Consider the following 23,728-nt stretch of genomic DNA (forward strand, 5'->3'; position numbering starts at 1 on the left):
GCCACTTAAATCCTGGACAAACCTTAGGGCCCTAATACTACTCCATAAAATTATAAGCAAACAAGAGCCGTCGTATCTGTATAAAAAACTTATTTTTAGCTCATCAAGAAGAACCAGAAACATAATAAGCTTTAAGTATAAGTATGCAAAAGGAGGCAGTTCCTTGTAAATGCTGTTCGTACTTGGAACCAACTTCCACACACCATCAAGGCAATCAGTAACGAAACTCAATTTGAAATCGCACTGCAAGACTATTTTAAGACTATTTAAGAGCACCACCTGACTATTAAACTACACAATTTAGCATATTGGAACTAAAATTTAGAGAGAAAGTGACAGCTAATAATAAAAATTAAAAATTAATATGTAAAATTTAAAGTCAAAATTAACTAATTAAAAATATAAAAAATTAAAATTTTAAAAATAAAAATAAACGAAAATAATTGTAATAACAGTAATAATGAAACTGATTATATATTTAAATTGTATTTTTTAAGATTTGTAATTATTTGTCCATATACCATCTGACTCGACCCAAATTTTAGCATATAAGATCAACTTTAATTTCAACTTTCATATTTTAAACTTGTGACTAGCGTCTTAATTTATGGGTATGCTCAAGTAAATAAAATCAATAAATCAACCGATACAATATACTTTTGATTGGAAGAACACCGACCTCTATGTTACATGTCTCATATAATACTCGCTATCAAACTACTACTTCATTTACGATTAAACTTCGGTTCTGAGCTTTAGAGCTTTTGATGAGTGATTTTCTTATTACTGATTGACTTTCTGAATTGGACTTTGGATTCCAGATCAGGTCCCGAAATATGAGTTTCCTGAAGTGTGGGAACGCGCCGATAGACAGAACAGCCAGAACAGTCTACATTTTAGGGTTTTTAGTTTCTTGGTAGTTTTCCATTGGCTTGCTTGTATGATGGCCCTTTTCCAGTGGCTTGTTTGCAATTCAATGTGGCTTCTGATTTCTTAGAAAATGAGTGCTTAAAATAACATAGGCATGTTATAGGGTTCATCAGTGTTCAAAAACTAGCACGCACTTAGCTTTTTTTTGAGCACCCATTTGAGCGTTTTTTTTTGAGCAGCAAAAGTGTACACGTGGAGCGCTCATTTAAGCAGCAAAAAACACACGTTCAGAACACGTTGAGCGCTCGTTTAAGCAGCCAAAAAGCACATGTTAAGCACCTTTTCATTGCGTAGCAGCAAATATATTTACAGTTTTATTTTTTGAATTATTTTCATTTTTATTTCAAAATATTGCCTCGGGGGTTCCCCGTCCTAACGGAGTCGTTGGCACCTCCTCGCCAGCATCTGGGGCCGGCGTTGCAGCTAAAATTATTCACACACCGCATTGCCTTCTGCAGCGCCTTTTCGGGAGGCTCCGAGGGTTCCACCATCTAGTATAAGAAAAGGAATTAGTTTTAAAAATAGAACTAGACGAGAATAAAAACGAGTGACCGAAAGTAATAGTATTTGTAGGTTGTATCTACTATATAAAAATTAGTCGGGGTTTCCTTCGTGAAGTTTTAACGCATGAACCGATTTCCACGGTTTTGCATTCGTTGGAAAGGTCTCGGGCTCCGTGAGATTTGTAGCAAAGAAAATTCACGAAAAATTTCAATAGAAAAGCGGGAAAATCCTTTTTTTTACATACAGCGTCATCTCTGATACATAGCATGCGTTCTGCTCAGTTAATTTCATGTGACAAACCGGTATTGTGTTCACTGTGAAATTGTGAAAAAAGTAAAAAAAAAGCTATTCGTTTCCTAACATTTCAATTGGATACCATCAAATCAATCACATGTATTGTGCAAATTTTTACTCAATTTCAACAGCAGGCATTTGTCTTTAAGGTGGTAAGTTGAACTGTATAAATTATGTGGATGGGGATTAAAACAACGCGATTGAGACAGCGCGTGAGCACACGAAGATCATTGGCATCATTCAATCGCTTGGCATTCTAATATGATCCCACTGTGAACTACCGTGATGATGAAAATGTATATATTGGACCAGTGACTACTGTATGCCGATATTGCAATGCTTTAAAGTCCAAAGAGAAACGGCTGCGCAAGTGGAACAGTCAAAATGGATCCATTACTTACACCACAACAGCCACTGAAACCATTGCTCGATGGAAGTGATCCCGATTCCAGCTATTTTCTTCAACAAAGCAATAACTGCTTTTGCATGACTTCCTTTGGAGCTAATATCATTCGAGAAGGCGGCTTCTTGCCGAGTTGCAAGGTAAAAGAAACAACACACATAACCAATCACTCACACAAAAACAATGAATTGCAACACTTAACAACTACATATACACCACACACTACATCATCACACGATCAGAAGTTACACCGTATTCTTCAACAAATGATTGTTTGCAATTACAGATACAAGGACAAATATTTTGCATGGTTCAATGCTGCCAACACCAGATGAACCGCTTAAATTTCTGCAAATATATTTCATTTCGTCGATGGTGGATCAGCTGAATGTCCGTTGCAATATACAGGGAACACAGCAGCTAAAGGGACAAATTGTTGAACAATTGCAAGCATTTTTTCACGCTAATAATGCTGTGGTTAATATGTTCAAAGCAGCATTGGAACGAATGCCATCGGATACGCAAAATTTTGACATAAGAGCGGATTGTACCCCAACAGGTGAACATGTGCCAAGATTCAATGAAGATCCTCGAGACATTGCACTATGGGGAATTTTACCACTTTTTTTTGGAGAAAACCAAAAGTTCTAACCTAAAAAAAAACCAAAACCAAAAGTTAATTTGTATTTTTAAATGGAGCTACAAATTGATTCCTCCTGTTTCCACCTCTGAAACCTTTAGTCTTGTATAGTATTTAGTTCTTTCTCTAAAATTTTGCTTTAAAGACCTGTACCTAATACTGTGTAGTTCTCGCATTTGTGACTGGTAAATGACAGTTTCGATGTTATCTTAAAAAAACAGTTTGCAATTATATTTCTTAATAAATAACGATTATTTTAAAATTATTTTACAACATCATTTCAATTTATTAACGTTGATATAAAGGATTTTAGGATTTTTGTTAAAAATTATAGTGGTAACAATATAAACAAGAAAGAAAGTTAGCTTCGGCAAGCCGAAGCTTATATACCCTTGCAGCTATAATTATTAAATTTAAAAACACAAAAAATGATATTCCCAATAGTATAAGATAATATGTCAAAAAACACCGAAGCTATAATTTGTTTCATATTATTTTCCTACCAATTTTCCGATCGTTCCTATGGCAGCTATATGATATAGTAGACCGATTTTGATAAAATTAAATTCGAAACTCAGAACTAATTAAAAAATGTTATTTCCAAGCGTAGGAGGTTATATGTTAAAAAACACCGAAGCTATAATTTGTTTCATGTTGTTTTCCCACCGATTTTACGATCGTTTCTATTTTGATAAAATTCAATTCGAAATTCAGAACTAATTAAAAAATGTTATTTCCAAGCGTTGGAGGTTATATGTTGAAAAACACCGAAGCTATAATTTGTTTCATATTATTTTTCCACCAATTTTATGACCGTTCCTATGGCTGCTATACGATATAGTCGTCCGATTTTGATAAAATTAAATTCGAAATTCAAAACTAATTAAAAAATGTTATTTCCAAGCTTAGGAGGTTATATGCTAAAAAACACCAGAGATATATTTTTTTTAAATTTTTTTTTCCTATTATTCCTACGGGAGCTATAAGATATAGTTGTCCGATCCGGCTGGTTCCGACTTATATACTACTGGCAAAAGATATAAGACTTTTGGGAAAGTTTCAGCCCGATAGCTTTAAAACTGAGAGACTAGTTTGCGTAGAAACGGACGGACAGACGGACAGACGGACATGGCTAGATCGACTCGTCTAGTCATGCTGATCAAGAATATATATACTTTATGGGGTCGGAAACGTCTCCTTGACTGCGTTGCAAACTTCTGACTGAAATCAATATACCCTCTGCAAGGGTATAACAAGGAAGAACGCTATAGTCGAGTACCTCGACTATCAGATACCCGTTACTCAGCTAAAGGGACCAAAGGGAAATAGAGAAATGCAAGCAGCAAAGCGAGATTAAAATGCGCCACCTACCGGCGTTATGGGCGTTAGAGTGGGCGTTGCAAACTATACTCTACTATATTTTATTTGGAATAATGGATGCAGTCGATAGGATTCAAATGGAAGACAATATAAAAACTTTTTAAGAGAAACACATTTTTTTAGTCGATTTTACAGCAAACATTTTAAAGAGTACGACTGATGTTAATTTTACGGGAATGCAAACGCGAATGGAGTATATGACGGCTACACTACAAAAATCGTACTATGTATACAAGGAGTCTATCAACTTATTTATAAAAGCCACACAATTAACTAACATAATAGATGAATGCGAAAAAATACAATCTAAAATCATAAGCTTACTAATAGACATTAATCATGGTGGACTTAATACTAACATTTTGAAGCCCAGTCAGCTCAAAAGTGAGAATTCGAAAATAAAAGACAGTTTATCAGACAATTAGGTTTTCCTGGCACAGAACTTGAAGAAGTCTATACTGTACTCACAGGTAAGCCCTTTTTTTGTTGATAAAAGGCTTATGATAAATGCAAAGATACCTTTGTTTGGTCAATATGCATCATCATTATTAAGAGTTATTCTAAAACCTTTTAGAATTGAAGAACTCATGATAATGGTAACGTCGATGTTCAATATTTAGTTTATAACATCGAGATAGATGCATATCACCTTATGAAAGAATCTACCCTAAATAAGTGCCAAAGGTGGCAATCCAATAAAAACATTTTTAAGGAAGTTGGCCTTGGAGTAGTGTTAGCAATGGCAGTTGTGAATTGAAGTCTCTTAAACTAAATAGAGCATCAAATTGCATATACAAATCAATTGTCGAGAGCAAGTCGTATTGGACAGAGTTAGAAAAAAAAAGTAGTTGGCTCTTTAAGGTTGAGGATAACACAAAGGCTTGAATTCATTGCGGCACCACTAGGTTAAAAATAGTAGGTTTGGCAAAACAAGGGATCTTAACAAAAAGGTCGGATAGCACTGCTAGAGTTCATGATAAGATTCTAATTGCACACCACAGTATACCAACAGAAGATCAGGGAACGTTGTCCTTGTCATTTATAGGAGACATTAGCAAAATACCCAAGATTGTTTGGAACCAATAAGACTCACCAATTGTTAATCATCCTGGCGAAATAAACCGCTTAAAAAATTAACTAAATTATTTATAAATTCACAAGCTTAAATTAAAAGAACTACCATTTCACCAACTTTCCGGACACACATCTTTGATCTTAGTTGTAATAATGATTGTTACCCTATTTGTATATTTTATAAGAAAAACAAGAAAGGAAGTTAGCTTCGGCAAGCCGAAGCTTATATACCCTTGCAGCTATAATTATTAAATTTAAAAACACAAAAAATGATATTCCAAATAGTATAAGATAATATGTCAAAAAACACCGAAGCTATAATTTGTTTCATATTATTTTCCTACCAATTTTCCGATCGTTCCTGTGGCAGCTATATGATATAGTCGTCCGATTTTGATAAAATTAAATTCGAAACTCAGAACTAATTAAAAAATGTTATTTCCAAGCGTAGGAGGTTATATGTTAAAAAACACCGAAGCTATAATTTGTTTCATGTTATTTTCCTACCAATTTTCCGATCGTTCCTATGGCAGCTATATGATATAGTCGTCCGATTTTGATAAAATTAAATTCGAAATTCAGAACTAATTAAAAAATGTTATTTCCAAGCGTTGGAGGTTATATGTTGAAAAACACCGAAGCTATAATTTGTTTCATATTATTTTTCCACCAATTTTATGACCGTTCCTATGGCTGATAAAATTTGTTTGATAAAATTAAATTCGAAATTCAAAACTAATTAAAAAATGTTATTTCCAAGCTTAGGAGGTTATATGCTAAAAAACACCAAGGATATAATTTTTTTAAATTTTTTTGTCCGATTATTCCTAGGGGAGCTATAAGATATAGTTGTCCGATCCGGCTGGTTCCGACTTATATACTACCTGCAAAAGATATAAGACTTTTGGGAAAGTTTCAGCCCGATAGCTTTAAAACTGAGAGACTAGTTTGCGTAGAAACGGACGGACAGACGGACAGACGGACATGGCTAGGTCGACTCGTCTAGTCATGCTGATCCAGAATATATATACTTTATGGGGTCGGAAACGTCTCCTTCACTGCGTTGCAAACTTCTGACTGAAATCAATATACCCTCTGCAAGGGTATAAAAATAGAAAATAAAAACGCCAATATTTTTTTTAAATTAATTAAATTAAATTAAAAAAATTTGTATTTAATTAAGAAGAAAACAAAAATAAAAAAAAGGCAGGATCACGCCCATCTTATTTATTTTATTCCCTTTAAATTTTATATACCTAATTTAAAAAATACAACATTTAAGTGTTGCAAAAAGTAGGAAAATTCCCCACAGTGCATTGTCGTTCAGCGAAGAAGCAATATCATGCGTATAAACGAGACACATCGTTTCCACGATGCGTTACAATATCCAATCATTTATTAGCAAGGGCAAGACGGATACGACATCACGTTGCAGATGGTCTATCCACTTACGGGTACAATATTATTGGTTTCCATTAACAATTCATTTAATTTTTCATTTTCAGGCGTATCAACGAATAACAAGGAAGAACGCTATAGTCGAGTACCTCGGCTATCAGATACCCGTTACTTAGCTATATGGAGATATGCAAGCAGAAAAGCGATATTAAAATGCGCCACCTACCGGCGGTATACAGATTTAATCGTTATGGGCGTTAGAGTGGGCGTGGCAAATTTTTTTTGGATCAATCGATAGGTATCGACGAGACCAATACATTTCAGTTAAAATTTTTTATCTAGCATGAAAATTGTGGGCGTCACAGATTTTCGCGGTTTGTGGGCGTTAAAGTCGGCGTGGCAAACTTTTTTTTGGGTCAATCGATAGGTATTGATGAGAACAATACATTTCAGTTAAAATTTTTATTCTAGCATCAAAACTGTAGGAGCCACAGTTTTGGGCGGTTTGTGGGCGTTATAGTGGGCGTGGCACTGTGCTGAAACAAACTTGCGCTGCGTAAGAAGCTCAGGAATCTGCACGCCAAATCTCAATAGCCTAGCTCCCATAGTTTCCGAGATCTCAGCGTTCATCCGGACGGACAGGCAGACGGACAGACGGACAGACGGACATGGCTAGATCGACTCGGCTAGTGATCCTGATCAAGAATATATATACTTTGTGGGGTCGGAAACGCTTCCTTCTGCCTGTTACATACTTTCCGACGAATCTAGTATACCCTTTTAGTCTACGAGTAACGGGTATAAAAATCTAAGCGCAATGATTTACTATGCTTATCGTATGATGACTCGTACACATCAGGATAATGTCATTCTGAAGTGCCGTCGGCTATTCCAGCAACTCGCTGTCGACGTGTATATCAAAGTCGAGACCGAACGTTTAGCGTTCATCCGATTCGATCAGGCAAAGCTACGATCTGAGACTATATACACTTGCGTGGTGCAATTCATTCAGATGGTGATGTTCAGAATATTGGCCGTCTGACGATTCTCTCATCATCTTAAATCGGAAGACCTACATGCACGAATACGCTCAAGACGCTATGACGTACGTGCAAAATTAGGGAACTCCAGATTTATTTATTACGTTCACTTGCAATCCGAAGTGGACGGAAATTGAACGTGAGTTGGAACCGGGCCAAAAACCGCAAGATCGCCATGACATAATCGCCAGAGTATTTCAGCAAAAACTCAAGGTTATGACGGATGTGCTTACTAAGTATCGAGTTTTTGGTGTCATACGTTGTTATATGTATGTACTCGGCGGAATGCCAGAGGCCAAAAAAAAAAAAAATTCTTCATCTTTTAAACACCAAACGGAATGTTGTATAAAACGAAGCCATCTGGTGGCGAAACGGACTTCGCCGGGCTTGCTAGTTTATAATAAAAGAAATTTTATCTTTGCCATTAAAAGTAAAAATCCCAGAAGTCTTTTAAAAATTAAACTTAAAAATAATAGTTACTTTCGGCCCGAATAAAAACTAACTTAGTAAGGCGCGGGCGAAGTTTGGGTAGACCTTCTGCATTTTTTGGTTCTGGAACAGGTTCCTCGGATAATATGCTTAAAATGGAACGATTTATGCTTACTTTTTCAATAGACTTATTATCAGCTTTGCCAAAAAATATAAGAAAAACTTTAAAAAACAAGAGAAGAAATGCTGAAATATTTGTTTTCAGTCCCTAGATTTTTTTGTTTTTTTTTTTTGTAAATAAATTATTATATACAAATTATTGTATACATTAACAACTTTTTTTTTTGCTGTTGGTACTAAAATGGAGACTTTTATTTAAATAGCCATGTTTTTTTACGTACACAAAAGTACAAATTGTGGTTTAATGTTATTAATATTCATTTGTAACGAATCTTAACAACAAAAATGAGTTCTAACAAGAAAGGAAGTTAACGTCGGCAAGCCGAAGTTTGTCAACCCTTGCAGCTGTAATTAATAACAAGGAAGAACGCTATAGTCGAGTACCTCGACTATCAGATACCCGTTACTCAGCTAAATAGAGATATGCAAGTAGCAAAGCGAGATTACAATGCGGCACCTACCGGCGGTATACAGATTTAAGCGTTATGGGCGTTAGAGTGGGAGTGGTTTTGGCGTGGGCGTTTTTTGGACCAATCGATGTAGGATCGCCGGTGATGGTTCAGAGATAATCTCAACAATTAAGTTTATTGACTTTATTTAATTGATAGACAATAAGATATTCCGTTTTACATCTTCTTCCTCGGAAAAACAGAAAGCAAAAGCGAGTACTCTATGCGACGATTCTTTTCGTGTGGTATCGAATATAATATTTTAACAGAGTTGCAAGCGATAATTTTACGTTAACAGATTTGAATATACCTTAATGTAAATAAAGTAAAATAAGTTTAGGCAGAGCTGTTGTAGACATGACCACTCCTTGTCTTCTTTTCCTTTCCCACAATCGGCCATCCTGATTCATCATTCGGCTCGAATGATGGTTCTTCTGCTGAGTCTGACTGAAGATTCCATTTCCTCATATATTCAGCGACGGTTGATGTTTTCCCTGGACCTTCATGGTCACCAACTTTCTCCACGTCATATCGGCCATGGGGAAGAGTCCTGACTACTTTGTAAGGTCCAAAGAATTTTGGCTTTAACTTTAAGCCGGTCCCGTACTGTGTGCGCTTTATGGCGACGAGTTCGTTGATTTTGTAATTCAGCTCCTTCTTACGACCCTTGTTAAAGGACCTACGATTCTCTTGCTGAATTTTGGAGATGTTACTCTTCGCTTCCATACGAACGGTCTCTCTCTCTTGGTCCAATTCTTCGATAGCGGCGTCTTCAAGGAACGTGTTGAGCTCGGATAGTTTGTTGGTCCTCATTTCAACCCCTGTTAATATCCTGAAGGGTGATAGTTTCGTGCTTCTTGGGGGTGTGCTGTTCATTACTTGCTGCACAACCTCTAGATGTTTATACCAGCTGAACGATTTCTCTTGACAAAGCTTGGCCAACATTGGGATTACGATTTTATGGATTCGCTCCACCTGACCATTTCCTCGGGGAACTCCAGTGGCTATCATTAGATGCTGTATCCCGTTCTCGTCGCAGTATTGCCTAAATGTGTTTGCAACAAACGCTGCCCCTCTATCTGAAATTATGCGCTTAGGGTTTCCAAACACTGCCGCTTGACGGGTAAGTCGATCGATAACTCCTTCAGCGGTTGTATTTTTTGTCGGGTGGAGCCAGACAAACTTAGAGAACGCATCGATCACGACGAGAATGTAGTTGTAGTTCTTGCTGGTCTGCTCTATTGGTCCTACATGATCAACATGATATGTTTCCAACGGCTTGTCATCTTTGTTAATGGGTGTTAAGAAACCTTCCTTTTTGCCTGCCTTGCCTTCAGAAATAATACATTCGACGCAACTCTTGACCACTCTTATTACTTTTTTCGATAAGTTCGGTATGTAAAAAGTCTTCTCGACAGCCTCTTGAGTTCTTTTTACTGAGAAATGTCCTTGCTTATGGGCCATACGAATGATTTCTTCCTCCATTAATGTCGGCACCACAATCAGTTCTTTGACAGGATCCTTGTACAATATGCCATGCTTAATAAAGAAGTCACCATATGTGCTGTTTTCGAGGGCGGCCATTACTGCCCGAACCCATTCATCCTGCGACTGTGCTTCCTGCAACTTGTGACGCAAAGTGTCTTCCAACATTAGACATGAAACACGACTTAAGGCGTCTACGTGACGCATTTTGCTGCCGCTTCGATGTTCGATGACATAGTCATAATCCTGGAGAAACAATGCCCACCGTGCCACTCTTAGTGGAACTTCTCCACGCTTTTTCATCGTTAAAGCAAATGCGTTGTAGTCGGTTATAATTTTGAACTTTATCCCAAGTAAATAGACACTCCATTTTTTTAAAGCTTCAACTATAGCCAACACTTCGAGCTCGTAAGAGTGGTATATCTCTTCAGCTGGCTTCGTCTTTCGACTTAGGTATTGGATAGGGTGCAACTGTTGATCGTCCGGATCTTTTTGCAGAAGAACACCCCCGTAACCGTGCATAGAAGCGTCAGTGTGTATCTCCGTTTGAGCTTTAGGATTATATAAAAGTAACACCGGTGCAGATATCAATGCTACTTTTAGTTGCTCAAATGCTACAAGCTGTTCTTCGGCCAATCGGAAAGGAATTTCCTTACGAAGCAAGTCGGAAAGTGGTTTGGCTTTCAACGCGTAATCTGCAATGAATCGCCTAAAATAGGATGTTAGTCCAAGGAAACGCTGAAGACTCTTTCGGTCATGTGGAATTGAAAAGTTCTTGACTGCTTGAGTTTTGGCCTCTGACGGTCTTATGGTATCTCCTTCGACAATGTACCCCAAAAAGTCTACCTTTCCCTTGAGAAACTGGCATTTGCTCCACTTAATTTTCAAGTTAAACTCCGAAGCTCGATTTAGGACACGCTCTAACTTTTGTATTCCTTCATTTACATTCTTAGAGGGAATAATGAGATCATCCATGTATGTTACGACTGTACCATCTTGCACCATATCTAGTAGAATGGCATAAATGTATCTTGAAAATACGGCTGGTGAGTTCGAAATTCCAAAAGGGACATATAAAAACTCGAATTGCCCTGCATGTGTCACGAAAGATGTATATTTTCTCGAATTTTGCTCAACTGGTACATGGAAAAATCCATTCGCTAAGTCAAGTGTTGTGAAGAGGCTGTTTCCTTGCAGTTTTTCAATGACATCGTCTATAAGTGGCATCGGAAAGTGATCCTTGGCAATCTTAGCGTTTAGTCGTCTATAATCGCAGCAAAGGCGCTTGCTGCCATCCTTTTTCGGTACCAAGACAACCGGCGAGGCATACTCAGACGAACTTGGTTGGACAATCTTCTCTTCTAACCATTTCTATACCTGGTTGTCGATCATTGTCTTGTCTGCAGGTGAAATGCGCCGAGGGCGTTCATAGACTGGGTATTCGTCATTTAGCAATATTTTCATCTGAATGGGACTGTCCTTTTTCTTCTCTGGCTTGTAGTTGTTGATCAAATCTCTTACAGTTTTAGCAATTGGTCTCTCCAGGTGAGCGACGTCGATCTCGGGATCCTCACCTTCAGCAAAAAGACACATCTGGGGGTATTCCTGGAATATGTGTAACTCAGACTGGACTGCTTTCTCTCCGGCAAAAGATTCCAGGATGTTGTGGTTCCCTTTTTGTTGAAATGTTACCGAATTCTCTGAGAATATCAAGTCCACCAGCTTCAGGACGCTATTCCCGATGACTGCTGAGTACTTAATATCATTTCTGCTGGTAACGTGAAAGTTTAAGTCCAAACAAGCGTTGTCTACCACAACTGTGGTTGCGAAACTGCCAAGCGTATTTAGCTCGCTGTTGCAAATACCCAATAAACAGTGTTTTTCGGTTGTAAGCTCGATATTTCCTAGCTTCTCAACTACGTCATCACGGATAAGGCAAAGATCACAGCCTGTATCGATCAAAGCGGAAAATCGAACGCCATTACAGGAAATTTCCTTAAATATACATTTGCCACTGCTACTGATATGGTTCGTCATGGAGTTGGCACTTTTTCCCTCCTTCTTTTCAGCGATCCTATTGCCTGGACAATTCGATGCCTTGTGGCCAAGCTGTTCGCATCTGTAGCATTTAATGGGCTGTTTACACTCCCTGGCAAAATGCGAAGGATCACCACACTTAAAACATTTTTTGGAATGCTGTTTGATCACATCAGGTTTCTTGTCTTCATTGGTATAATGAGATTTAGCCGTATTAAGCAATTGAGGGCGACTGCAGCGAATTTTCTCATATACCTTTATTTGCTCCTTCAGTTCCTGCAGAGTCCTGGCCTGGTATAAGTTGCTTTTGTTGGCTCTCGAGTCGGGTATCCCTTCGATGAAGTACTCTATAAGGCTGGGGTCGTCCAGATTGACAGGCTTTCCTATTTCCATGAGTGAATAGAGATACTCCTTGTAATCCTCATTTGGGCCTTTTCGCCGGTTTTTTAATGTTCGGTGGACTTCAATTGCCGATACCTCTGAGCCGAACTCAGCTTCTAAAGCTCGCTTGAGAGTTGACCAGTTGGAAATACCTGGCTGACTTCGAACAAATATTTTAGCTGCTCCCTTTAACAATTGCTTCGAATATATAAACATTTGAAGACTATTCCATTGGACTGCTGCGGCATTATCTTCAAACTCTTGGATCCAGCTGTGAACAGACGGCTGGCTCGAACCATTAAACTGAGAAAGTGAGTCCTCAATGTCGCGCAGTGTAAATGAACTACGGCCTTCGTCTGATTTGGGTCTTGGGTTGTGCATTGAACTTGCATCCCCGTAGTCAGATTCCTCATCTTCGATGTCGTCAGCCGGTAAGTTGTAGCGGTCGAGAAGTCTGTCCTGCAATGTTTGCTTTCTACCTCTTGTAGCTAAATTAAGCTGTGATAATTGCCCTTTTAGCTCGTTTACGTTAAGCGACAAAATTTCATCCCTCTGCATTCTGTACTCGTTGTTACTCTCTGCTTACATATAGTAGAAATTTTTCAATTATAACAAATTATTGTACTTAACTTAATGGTTAAATTTTGTGAAATATTATAGGTTATAGGTATAAAAATACAAAAAAAAAATGATCCAGATCGCTCACTGTCCTCTTCTGCGAACAGCGCAATTTTGGTACTTGCTGGTAGTCTCAAGTCTTCCTTCTTTGGCACGACACACCCTGTGGCCAAGGTGACGCTGCTTTTCAGGCTTTTTCACCCAATTTGCGCTTTCCCAAAGCAAGATTTTGACGCCTCCTCGCTCACTTGCAGAACCTTTGCGCAGGTTGCGCACCTTACTTTACCTCTCAGGTGTATACGATCTGCCAGTGAACTGCTTTCCCTCCTTCTAGAACAATGTTGTCCGCACTCTGATTTTAATGAATCTGTGTGGCACGTCCGCTTTTCTGCCGTTTTTCCAAGTAAATCCCACTTCTGACACCAAATTTGTAGGATCGCCGGTGATGGTTCAAAGATAATCTCAACAACTAAGTTTAATGACTTTATTTAATTGATAGATAATAAGATATTCCGTTTTACATCTGCTTCCTCGGAAAAACAGAAAGCAAAAGCGAGTACTCTATGCGACGATTCTTTTCGTGTGGTATCGAATATAATATTTTAACAGAGTTGCAAGCGATAATTTTACGTTAACAGATTTGAATATACCTTAATGTAAATAAAGTAAAATAAGTTTAGGCAGAGCTGTTGTAGACATGACCACTCCTTGTCTTCTTTTCCTTTCCCACATCGATAGGTATTGACGAAACCAATACATTTCAGTTAAAATTTTTTATCTAGCATAAAAATTTTGGGCGTCACAGGTTTTCGCGGCTTGTGGGCGTTAGAGTGGGCGTGGCATATTCGCGTAACAAACTTGCGCTGCGTATAAGGCTACGGAATCTAAATCTGAAATCCCAATTCTCTATCTTTGATAGTTTCCGAGATATCCGCGATCATATTTAAGATTTTTCTTGCAAGGATATAAAAACAACAAAGGTATAATTTTTTAACTTTTTTTTACCCTTGCAGAGGGTATATTGATTTCAGTCAGAAGTTTGCAACGCAGTGAAGGAGATGTTTCCGACCCTTAAAGTATATATATTATTCTTGGACGTTGATGCACTATGGTCAGTACAAACAAGTGGCCCTTACGACACCAAGCAATGCTTGTTACGCGCGGAGCCCTAAACCGATTTGGGCAAGTAAACGAAATCGCGGACATGGAAAAAGACGACATAACAATAGACAGTTTAAAATACATGCTCACATAGAATGGATAGTAACATAGAAATTTACAAATTATTGGAAGATAGAAAATACATAAGTTTATCATAATTTGTTGCACTAGGGCTATCAAACAGTAAGACTTGACACAGTGCATTATAGTCATCACAAAGAACCCGAAAAGGATCATGAAGGGCATAATTGGATCTACAAATTGGCAGGGACAACGGACGAAAACGACGAACTGTTCTACAGGGTACATTCCAGTTGAGGGAACTAAGAAGGAAGGGAGAGTCGACATCACCATTAATTAATTTATGCAAAAACATAACTCCATGACACTTTCTACGATGGTTCAGGGTTGGTAAGTCCAGCAGGCGCAACCTCGCATGATAAGAGGGCAATCGACTTCCTGTGTCCCAGTTTAAACCTCTCAAAGCAAATAAAAGGAATTGTTTTTGAACGGACTCTAACATATTTTGGTAACAGCTAATTTGAGGTGACCATATACACGAGCAATATTCCATTGACGGACGAACAAGAGAAACATACAAAAGCTTTGTTGTGTATGGATCATCAAACTCCCTTGACCAGCGCTTCATAAACGCCAGGAGACTTCTGGCTTTGTTAGTTATAGTAGATATATGGTCTTTAAAACTAAGTTTATGATCAAATAGAACGCCAAGATCCTGAACAGAAAAAATACGTTGAAGGGCGTTATTTCCGATAGAATAAGAGTACAGAGATGGATTACTACGATAAAAGGTCATAAAGCTACATTTAGAATAGTTCAAATTCAACATGTTAATCATGCACCACTTATACAAACAATCAAGATCTAATTGAAGGTCATTATATGAATTAGGTAAACACATGGACAAACATAGCTTGACATCATCTGCATACATTAAAACAGTTGACGATTTTATGACATAAGGTAGATCATTAATCATTAAGCCAAAAAGTAAAGGTCCCAGGTGGCTACCCTGTGGCACTCCAGAAGTAACATTAATTATTTTGGAATTTTTATTATTAAAACAGACCATTTGAGTTCTATTAGAAAGGTAGGAAAGTATCCACTCTAGTAGGTTGGGTGGAAAACCTAAAAGAATCCTATGGTTCACTGAATCAAAAGCTTTAGAGAAATCGGTATAAATCACATCAGTTTGATGATGTGTCAGAAAACCTCTAGTGATTAAAGACGTAAATTCAAGTAGGTTTGTAGAAGTAGAGCGACATCTAGTGAAGCCATGCTGACAAGGTGAAATAATAGACCTGCAATGATGCTGCAACTGACAGGTAATAATTTTTTCAAAAAGTTTAGGAATAGAACTGAGTTTAGCAATACCGCGATAGTTTGAGATATCAGACTTGTTCCCTTTTTTAAACAATGGGATAATAAAGGATTCCTTCCATATGGATGGAAATCTACATTGACTTAGGGACAGATTAAATATCAATGTTAAGGGAAGAGCAAGATAAGATGAACAATTCCTAAGTATACAACTTGGTATTCTATCAGGACCCGGTAAAAATGAGAGCTTGAGAGTATTAAGACTCTGAAGAACATCAGATACTTCAATCACTGGTTTGAAGATAGAGTTCAAATAAGGTAGCGGGTATGGATAATCTTTGATAATGACATTATTGCATTTCGTATAAGTGGATTGAAAAAAGTCTGCGAATAAGTTGCAAATATCATTATCATCAGATGCTACCTTATTATTGAGAACGAGAGAGGGAGGGAAGCAGCTAGATTTTCGTTTAGAATTGACGAAAGAAAAGAAAAGCTTAGGATTGCTTTTGAAATCCCGCTTACAACGAGACAGGTAATTTTTGTAACAATCAGTATTGTACTGGACAAATTCCACCTTAGCTGAGCTATATTTGGTGAAGTCTGTCTGTAAGCCGGATATTTTGAAACGTTTAAATAGTCTTGTTTTTTTATTCTTCAGATAAGATAGTTGACGGGTAAACCATGGAGAGCTGTAAGAATTCTTCATGGAGGAAAGAGGGACATGTTCTTCAAATAGACGGTAAAGGATCTCATAAAAGTGCCTAACTGCATCATCAACAGGAAGGTCAACTAGAAAGGACCAGCTTACTGTCGATAAAGATTCCACTAGTCTGCCGTAATTAGTCCTCTTAAAACACAAACTAGGCTGTACATTTATTGCAGTCCTAGGATTATAAAAAAATCCATTAATACAGAGCTGAAGGGTAGGATGATAACAATCTTCAGGTAAAGATATTGGCGAAATACGACTGACTTCAGCATCGCTACTTTCAAAAACAAAGATTAAGTCAAGAAGACGACCAATATGCTTGGGAATCCTGTTAACTTGCTGCAAAGATAGTTCAACAAGACCATCAATAAAATCATTTTGCATCCTAGGAATCATTGCCAATGAGTCCTTACTCTCCAACAAAGATATATTGGGAAGATTAAAATCACCAAGCACAATAAGTTGGTCAGTTTCAGTAAGCAACAAGGAGATAGAATGTATGGCGGACAGGTGAAGTAGATACACGTCAAATTCAGAGCCAGGGGATATATACGAGCAGGTTAAAAAAATGTTTATTTTTGGGAAAGATAATTTTACGGAAATAAATTCAATACCTGATGATTCAGAAATATCAACAAACTCAGAAGTTAAATTGGATTTGACTCCAATAAGAACGCCTCCACCTCGACGGGTCTGACGATCCTTCCGATAAACAAAAAAGTTATTAGACAAAATCTCACTATCGTGTACGGATGGGTTAAGCCAGGTCTCAGTGAGTACAATAACACTGGCCTCAAAAATGGAACTATTTATATAAAGCGTAGAGAGTTTACTAAGAAGCCCCCGAACATTCTGATAGTGAATTAGGAAGTTTATTTTTTTGAATTTATATCAGAGCTGGGCGCCGACAAAGAAGTCATGGAAAGGGAGCTATTTTTATACCCGTTACTCGTAGAGTAAAAGGGTATACTAGATTCGTCGGAAAGTATGTAACAGGCAGAAGGAAGCGTTTCCGACCCCATAAAGTATATATATTCTTGATCAGGATCACTAGCCGAGTCGATCTAGCCATGTCCGTCTGTCCGTCTGTCCGTCTGTCCGGATGAACGCTGAGATCTCGGAAACTATGGGAGCTAGGCTATTGAGATTTGGCGTGCAGATTCCTGAGCTTCCTACGCAGCGCAAGTTTGTTTCAGTAGACTGCCACGCCCACTCTAACGCCCACAAACCGCCCAAAACTGTAGCTCCTACAGTTTTGATGCTATTGTAGATAGAAAATTTTAACTGAAATGTAATGTTCTCATCAATACCTATCGATTGACCCAAAAAAAAGTTTGCCACGCCCACTCTAACGCCCATAACGCTTAAATCTGTATACCGCCGGTAGGTGGCGCATTTTAATCTCGCTATGCTGCTAGCATATCTCCATATAGCTGAGTAACGGGTATCTGATAGTCGAGGTACTCGACTATAGCGTTCTCCCTTGTTTTTTATACACTCGTGGACAACTATATCAGCAGGCCAAAAATTGGGGCAAAGAAGTTTAGAGAACAGCGCATCCTGAACAAGTATTTTAAATGAAGAGTAATCTCTTATCTGTTTAAAATTAAATTTGGTGATGTCAATACCATTTTGGTTGGGAAGGGAGAGGTTTGTGACAATATGATGCATAACGTCATTTACTGTTATTGCTGCATTCAACCTAGACAAAAAAATAGATTTCCTAGGTACCATGACAGTGAGTGGTACCGGAGAAGAGAGAGCAGGGCTATGCGTGTTTTTCCTAGGGATCATTCTAGTAAGTGGGACAGGAGGAGGTGCAAGGGTATTAGCTATAGGCAGTACAAGGTGCGGCAGAGCCCCGGAAGTGGCAACAGCCGGTGAACGGTTAGTAGGCCTTAATGACTCAGGCGAAACTACAGTCCCCGAATCTGGCAGCGATTTCCCCGTGGCGTCATTCGTTGATGACTCGATCCCATTGGGATCATCCTCGTCGCAGGACACATAGCCTGCAGTGGGGCTGGGAAGAGAGAGATTGGTCGAGAGATCTGGAACATGTAAAGAGAAATTAGGCAGTGTAGGAGTACGATTTATATTTAATGAAGATTTACTTAGAAGAATCCGACCTTTAAAGTTGGATTCGCAGACATTAAATCGACTTAATAAGTCCGTAAATCCAGCACGTAATGCCTGGAACTCCAGCTCCGTTTGCCTCATAAATGCTCTTATATCGATTTTGATATGTAGGCATGTAGGGCACGTCCAGTCCAGGTTAGCATTAGATCTAGTGCGATCAGCAATTTGGGCAGATCTATGCCCAAAGTCTGCACATTTTGCGTGCGCAATGTTCTCACATAACCAGCAACCAACAATTGGCTGCCGAGAAGTGATTTTACCAACAAATTGGCAACCAACAACACAGCAGGCAGACATTGTTTACAAGTTGAGGTCAGTTAAATGTAGAATGTAGAAAAAGTAGAAAAAGTAGGAAGCTTTAGATGAGTGCCAACAAACAGCTGTGTGGCTTTGCAAAACGCAGAGGAAAGATAAGAAAAGAGAGCGGTAAGACCAATTCAGCAAAGACCCGTTAACTCGAAAATGAGAGCCGGTGACTGACGTTGGGAGAATGTAGCAGAGCGAACGGTGCGAGAGAGCGCCAAAACAACAATGTAAATAGGAAACAACAACAATGCACAAAGCACCCGCGTCTTAACTATTATCCAATATAATAATAAAGATAATGGTTTTAACACAAATAACTAATTTGCATGCAAACGGCGGCCTCAACCGAGCTGAAAATGTAAACTTTGGGAATATATCAGATCGGTAATTTAGACACTAGGCGAATAAATGTAGGAGCAAATATAAAACGCGTCCGTGTACAACAGAGACCGATACGATTGATCAGCATGACTAGACAAGTCGATCTAGCCATGTCCGTCTGTCCGTCTGTCCGGATGAACGCTGAGATCTCGGAAACTATAAGAGCTAGGCTATTGAGATTTGGCGTGCAGATTCCCGAGCTTCTTACGCAGCGCAAGTTTGTTTCAGCAATGTGCCACGCCCACTCTTACGCCCACAAACCGCCCAAAACTGTGGTTCCTACAGTTTTGATGCTAGAATAAAAATTTTAACGGAAATGTATTGTTCTCATCAATACCTATCGATTGACCCAAAAAAAATTTTAATCTCACTATGCTGCTTGCATATCTCTATTTCCCTTTGGTCCCTTTAGCTGAGTAACGGGTATCTGATAGTCAAGGTACTCGACTATAGCGTTCTTCCTTGTTTTTTTATGGTATATTTTTGAACTTAATAATTAAATACAAAGTTAGCTTATAATTGTAATTACGAATGTTGTTGGGGTAATTGTTTGGAATACATTATTATACTTTGTATGTGCTCCTATAATTTCTTTTGTTTGAATATAAGATAAAGGTTCTAATTTTTTTACATTGTTGTTCATGTAACCGATTTGTGTGTATTGTAGGATTGTATATAAAAGTAAAAAAAATTCGTCTGAATGTACTTGTTGAGGCCAGCGCCACCCTGTCCTCGACTTTACGTAGCACGTCCCGGTTCTAATAAGACTCGCAGGGTAACATATATCCAATTTATTATTCAATATATAACTGCTGGCTGTATGGCGTTACATATAGCCGTGAGAAAAATAAGTAAGGGAACCGCTTTAAAAATAATCGTAGCAGACGGTGGCTAGTGCTGTACTGAATAAGCGCGGGCGAAGTAAGTGCTCGCGTACCCGACAAGTGCGCTTAAAGCTTGTGTTGAACGGTACAATTCCAGCCACTCATCTGCTGATTGGAACATTATAGCGGGCTCATAAGATCTGTCCATTGTAACAGATTTCGGCGGCGACATTCTCCCCCCGTAAACTTGGCTCTCCTGCGTCTGGGTTACCCTCAATCTTGCCGACGTTCAATACAGCCAGCTTCGTTACGGGTCGTCGTAAGATGCCGTGGACAGTCTTGATCGTAGCGCTTCTTACTTGCTGGTCCTTGGCTAAGACCACATCGGTGACTATTCCTTTCGGCCACGTGTTTCGTGGTAAGTTCTCGTCCACTATGAGGACGACGCTGCCAATCGTTAGAGGTGGCTGCCTGGCTAACCATTTCCCTCGGCGAGCTAAGTCGGGAACATATTCCCTGACCCATCGTTTCCAGAAATGGTCGGCGAATAGTTGAGCCGATTGCCACATGCATCGAAGCGAGAGATTGTTGTCGAAGATGGGCTTATATCCGCTTACTGATCCCAGTAGCAAATGATTGGGTGTGATGGCTTCGTCGTCGTTGGTGTCCAGCGATACGAATGTGAGCGGCCTTGAGTTTATTATAAATTCGATCTCCCAAAGTGCGCTTTGTAGACTCTCGCTAGTAAACTTCATCGCTGGGCAGATGGCGGACAGGACCCTTTTTATGGAGCCTATAAGGCGCTCCCATGCTCCCCCCATATGAGGCCGTCACGAGAATTGGTCCAAAGTAATCGATACCAACGTAGGTAAATGGGCGTTGAAAAGCGGCGACTCTAGCAATGGGAAGTTGGGTCATTAGCGGCGGTTTTGGGGAGGCATTATCGTTTCTGCAGCGCTGACATGCTCGTCGGGCTGACTTATATAAAACTCTTAAGCGTGGTATATAATAAATGCCTCGAATCCTATTGATGCAAGCCTCGTGCATGGTGTGGTGCATCTGACGGTGATACCAGTTAACAATTCGGCGTGTTACGTAATGTCCGTAAGGGAGTACTATTTGCTGTTGGGGGCACAAGTTTTCAGCTCTCCCTCGGATCCGTAGCAACTGGTCATCGTCTAGAAACACATTAAGACAAATTAGTTTGTGAATTTGCGTTTAGAGCTTTACCTTTGGAGAGTAAACATATTTCCTTTCGGAACTCTGATACTTGCGCGTAGCGTATCAGTGTTGCTTGAGCGCGGCGTATCACCTCGGCGTTAATGCTCGTAATCGGAGGCGTTTTCCGCGCTGTTGCTTTCAGCTTTTTGATGTATAATATGAACGTTGCTACCGCTCTATATAGCCTCCGCCAGTCGGAAAAGTGTTCTACGTTCACGATGGGGTCCAGTGGTGTAGTAGCGACGAAAAACACCTGCTTCACTTCGATGTTGGTTGGGGCTCCTAGGTCGGTACAGGTGGGCCAACGAGAGCGTTCCTGGAGAAGATACTCCGGGCCATCAAACCATTTAAGCATGGAAGTGAAACTCGAAGTCTTAGTGGCGATGTCAGCAGGGTTTAAGTCTGATGGCACCCACTACCATTGGTCGACATTGGTGAGCTCCAACACTTCTCCTACGCGATGCATTACGTACTGCTGGAACTTGCGCGGGTCCATTCGCAGCCATTTGAGGACTGTTTTGGAGTCCGTCCAGTAGTAATGGGAGTTAACTGATAGCCGAGAATTTGTTTGAATTGACTGGCTAAGCTTGGCACCAGTGACTGCTGCCTGTAATTCCATACGGGGGATGGACAGCGGGCTTAGCGGGGCTGCTAGTTAGTTTTGGCTGCTAGCAGGCTAAGATGAACGGAGTTGCCTTGTTGGATGCGAAGATACGAGACTGCTGCATATGCAAGTTCACTTGCGTCTACGAAGGTATGGAGCTGCACGTCATGGATGTCCTCGTTGGTTTTGAAGAAGCATCGCGGAATCTTAGCCGTGGCGATTAGGGCTAATGCATGCTTCCATCGATTCCATCTTGGGAGCAGGCTTGCTGGTATGCAGTCGTCCCAGTCGGTGGGGGTTCGCCACACTTCTTGTAATAATATTTTCAGCTCTATAGTGTAGCAGGCGATGAGGCCGAGGGGGTCGTACATTGAGATAAGTACTTGGAGGAGTTCCCGCTTCGAGGGTGCATCGTTTTCTGTCCATATGTCGCGTTTTAGACGGGAGAATTTGAAGATAAACGTTAGGTGGTCCGTTTCCGGGATCCAGTGTAGGCCGAGGACTTTCTCGGCGGTGGTGATCTCGACATCCGTTGACGATGATTCTCCGCCTAGTTCGCTAAGCACTGTCTTCGAGTTCGAGGCCCAGTTGCGAATATAGAACCCTCCTGCGGCGTGAGTATGGCGAACTTGTGTGGCGATTTCTATCACCTCCTTATTGTCGTTGCCGCTGAAGATAAAGTCGTCGACGTAATGGTAATTTTTCACGGCTTGTGTGGCGGCGGGATATTGCTGTTGGAACCTATCAGCGTTTCTGTCCCGTATGAAACCCGTGAAGTCCCGTCTTACCAAAGGAAGCGCTGAACATGGGCATCTTCCGGTTTGACTCGAATTTGATAAAACATCTCCGCGATGTCACCGATGATCGCCACCTTTCCGGCGCGAAATGAGATCAGCAGATCCACCAATGGTTTCAAGAGGTCGGGACCGGCGTGTATGAAGTCGTTCAGGGATTGTCCCCCTGACTGCGCCGCTGCATCCCAAACTAGACGAACCCTATTAGGTTTGTTCGGGTTTGTAATTATAAAGGTTGGTAGATACCATACCCTCGCGTGTTCTTCCAATATATCGGCTGCATTTAGCTTACGGGCATACTTCTTTTGCACGAGATTGCCGATCTCCTTTTGGATTTGAATCTTTAGTGCTGGTTCCTTGATTAATTTCCGTTGTAGGCACTTCAGTCGTCTAAGGGCGTTTGGGTAACTATCTGGTAGAGCTGCGTTCTCGCTCTACCACAGCAGTCCAATTTCAAATCTGCCGTCCTCAAATCTGGCTGTCGAGTTCATGATGGCTAGGGCACGGGAGTCAGCTTCAGAATATAGGTGGGCACGTCGAGGAGTCTCTACTGCGAAGGTTTGCTTAATGGCCTCGTGTAAGGCGGTGTCGGCTTCGTAGCATCTACGCTCATGGATGTTAACGTGTCCCTCTGCGTTAGATCATTTGCTCGGAGAATTTGCAACGTCCATCCCAGTCGAGTTTTGGAAGCAATTGGCTGGCGACTGGTGGCTGGTGACTGCTCTCCAGCTCGGGTGCTGTTGGCTGGCGCGGGTGTTCGGAGCGGTAGAGTTGTTCTGCATGCAGTAGTGATGGTGACGTTCACGACGGTTGTTTATGTTGCATGTCTTCCTTGAAAGGCACTGGCTTTGGTGCTTGTTGAGGCAATTGAGGCACAAGTGATGGGTGCGGGACACGTCCCATCTTACTGCCGTGTTCATAGCGGAGAAGTTAGGGCAGGCTTGGATCTTGTGGACTCCGGCATCGCATATCACGCATTTTCCTCTAAAACGAAGTGGCTCCTCAC

At 40.1% G+C, this 23,728-nt stretch overlaps 1 protein-coding gene and 1 long non-coding RNA gene across 2 annotated transcripts in view; one reads left to right on the plus strand and one right to left on the minus strand.

Annotated features, from left to right (window-relative positions):
- Positions 1-1,253: 1,253 nt before the first annotated feature.
- The window catches only part of LOC139354644 (probable cytochrome P450 6u1), a 120,000-nt gene continuing 97,525 nt past the window's right edge, over positions 1,254-23,728 (minus strand). The window contains exon 2 of the mRNA XM_070998894.1: positions 1,254-1,421. Coding sequence (XP_070854995.1) covers positions 1,269-1,421 — 153 coding nt within the window. The 3' untranslated portion in view covers positions 1,254-1,268. The remainder of the gene's footprint in view (positions 1,422-23,728) is intronic.
- LOC139354643 (uncharacterized) lies at positions 1,705-2,964 on the plus strand. Its single transcript, XR_011605569.1, has 3 exons — positions 1,705-1,880; positions 1,938-2,271; positions 2,418-2,964. It is a non-coding gene; the product is annotated as an uncharacterized lncRNA (long non-coding RNA).

The sequence above is a fragment of the Drosophila suzukii genome, unplaced genomic scaffold (assembly GCF_043229965.1).
Source record: "Drosophila suzukii unplaced genomic scaffold, CBGP_Dsuzu_IsoJpt1.0 scf_12, whole genome shotgun sequence".
Lineage (NCBI taxonomy): Eukaryota > Metazoa > Arthropoda > Insecta > Diptera > Drosophilidae > Drosophila > Drosophila suzukii.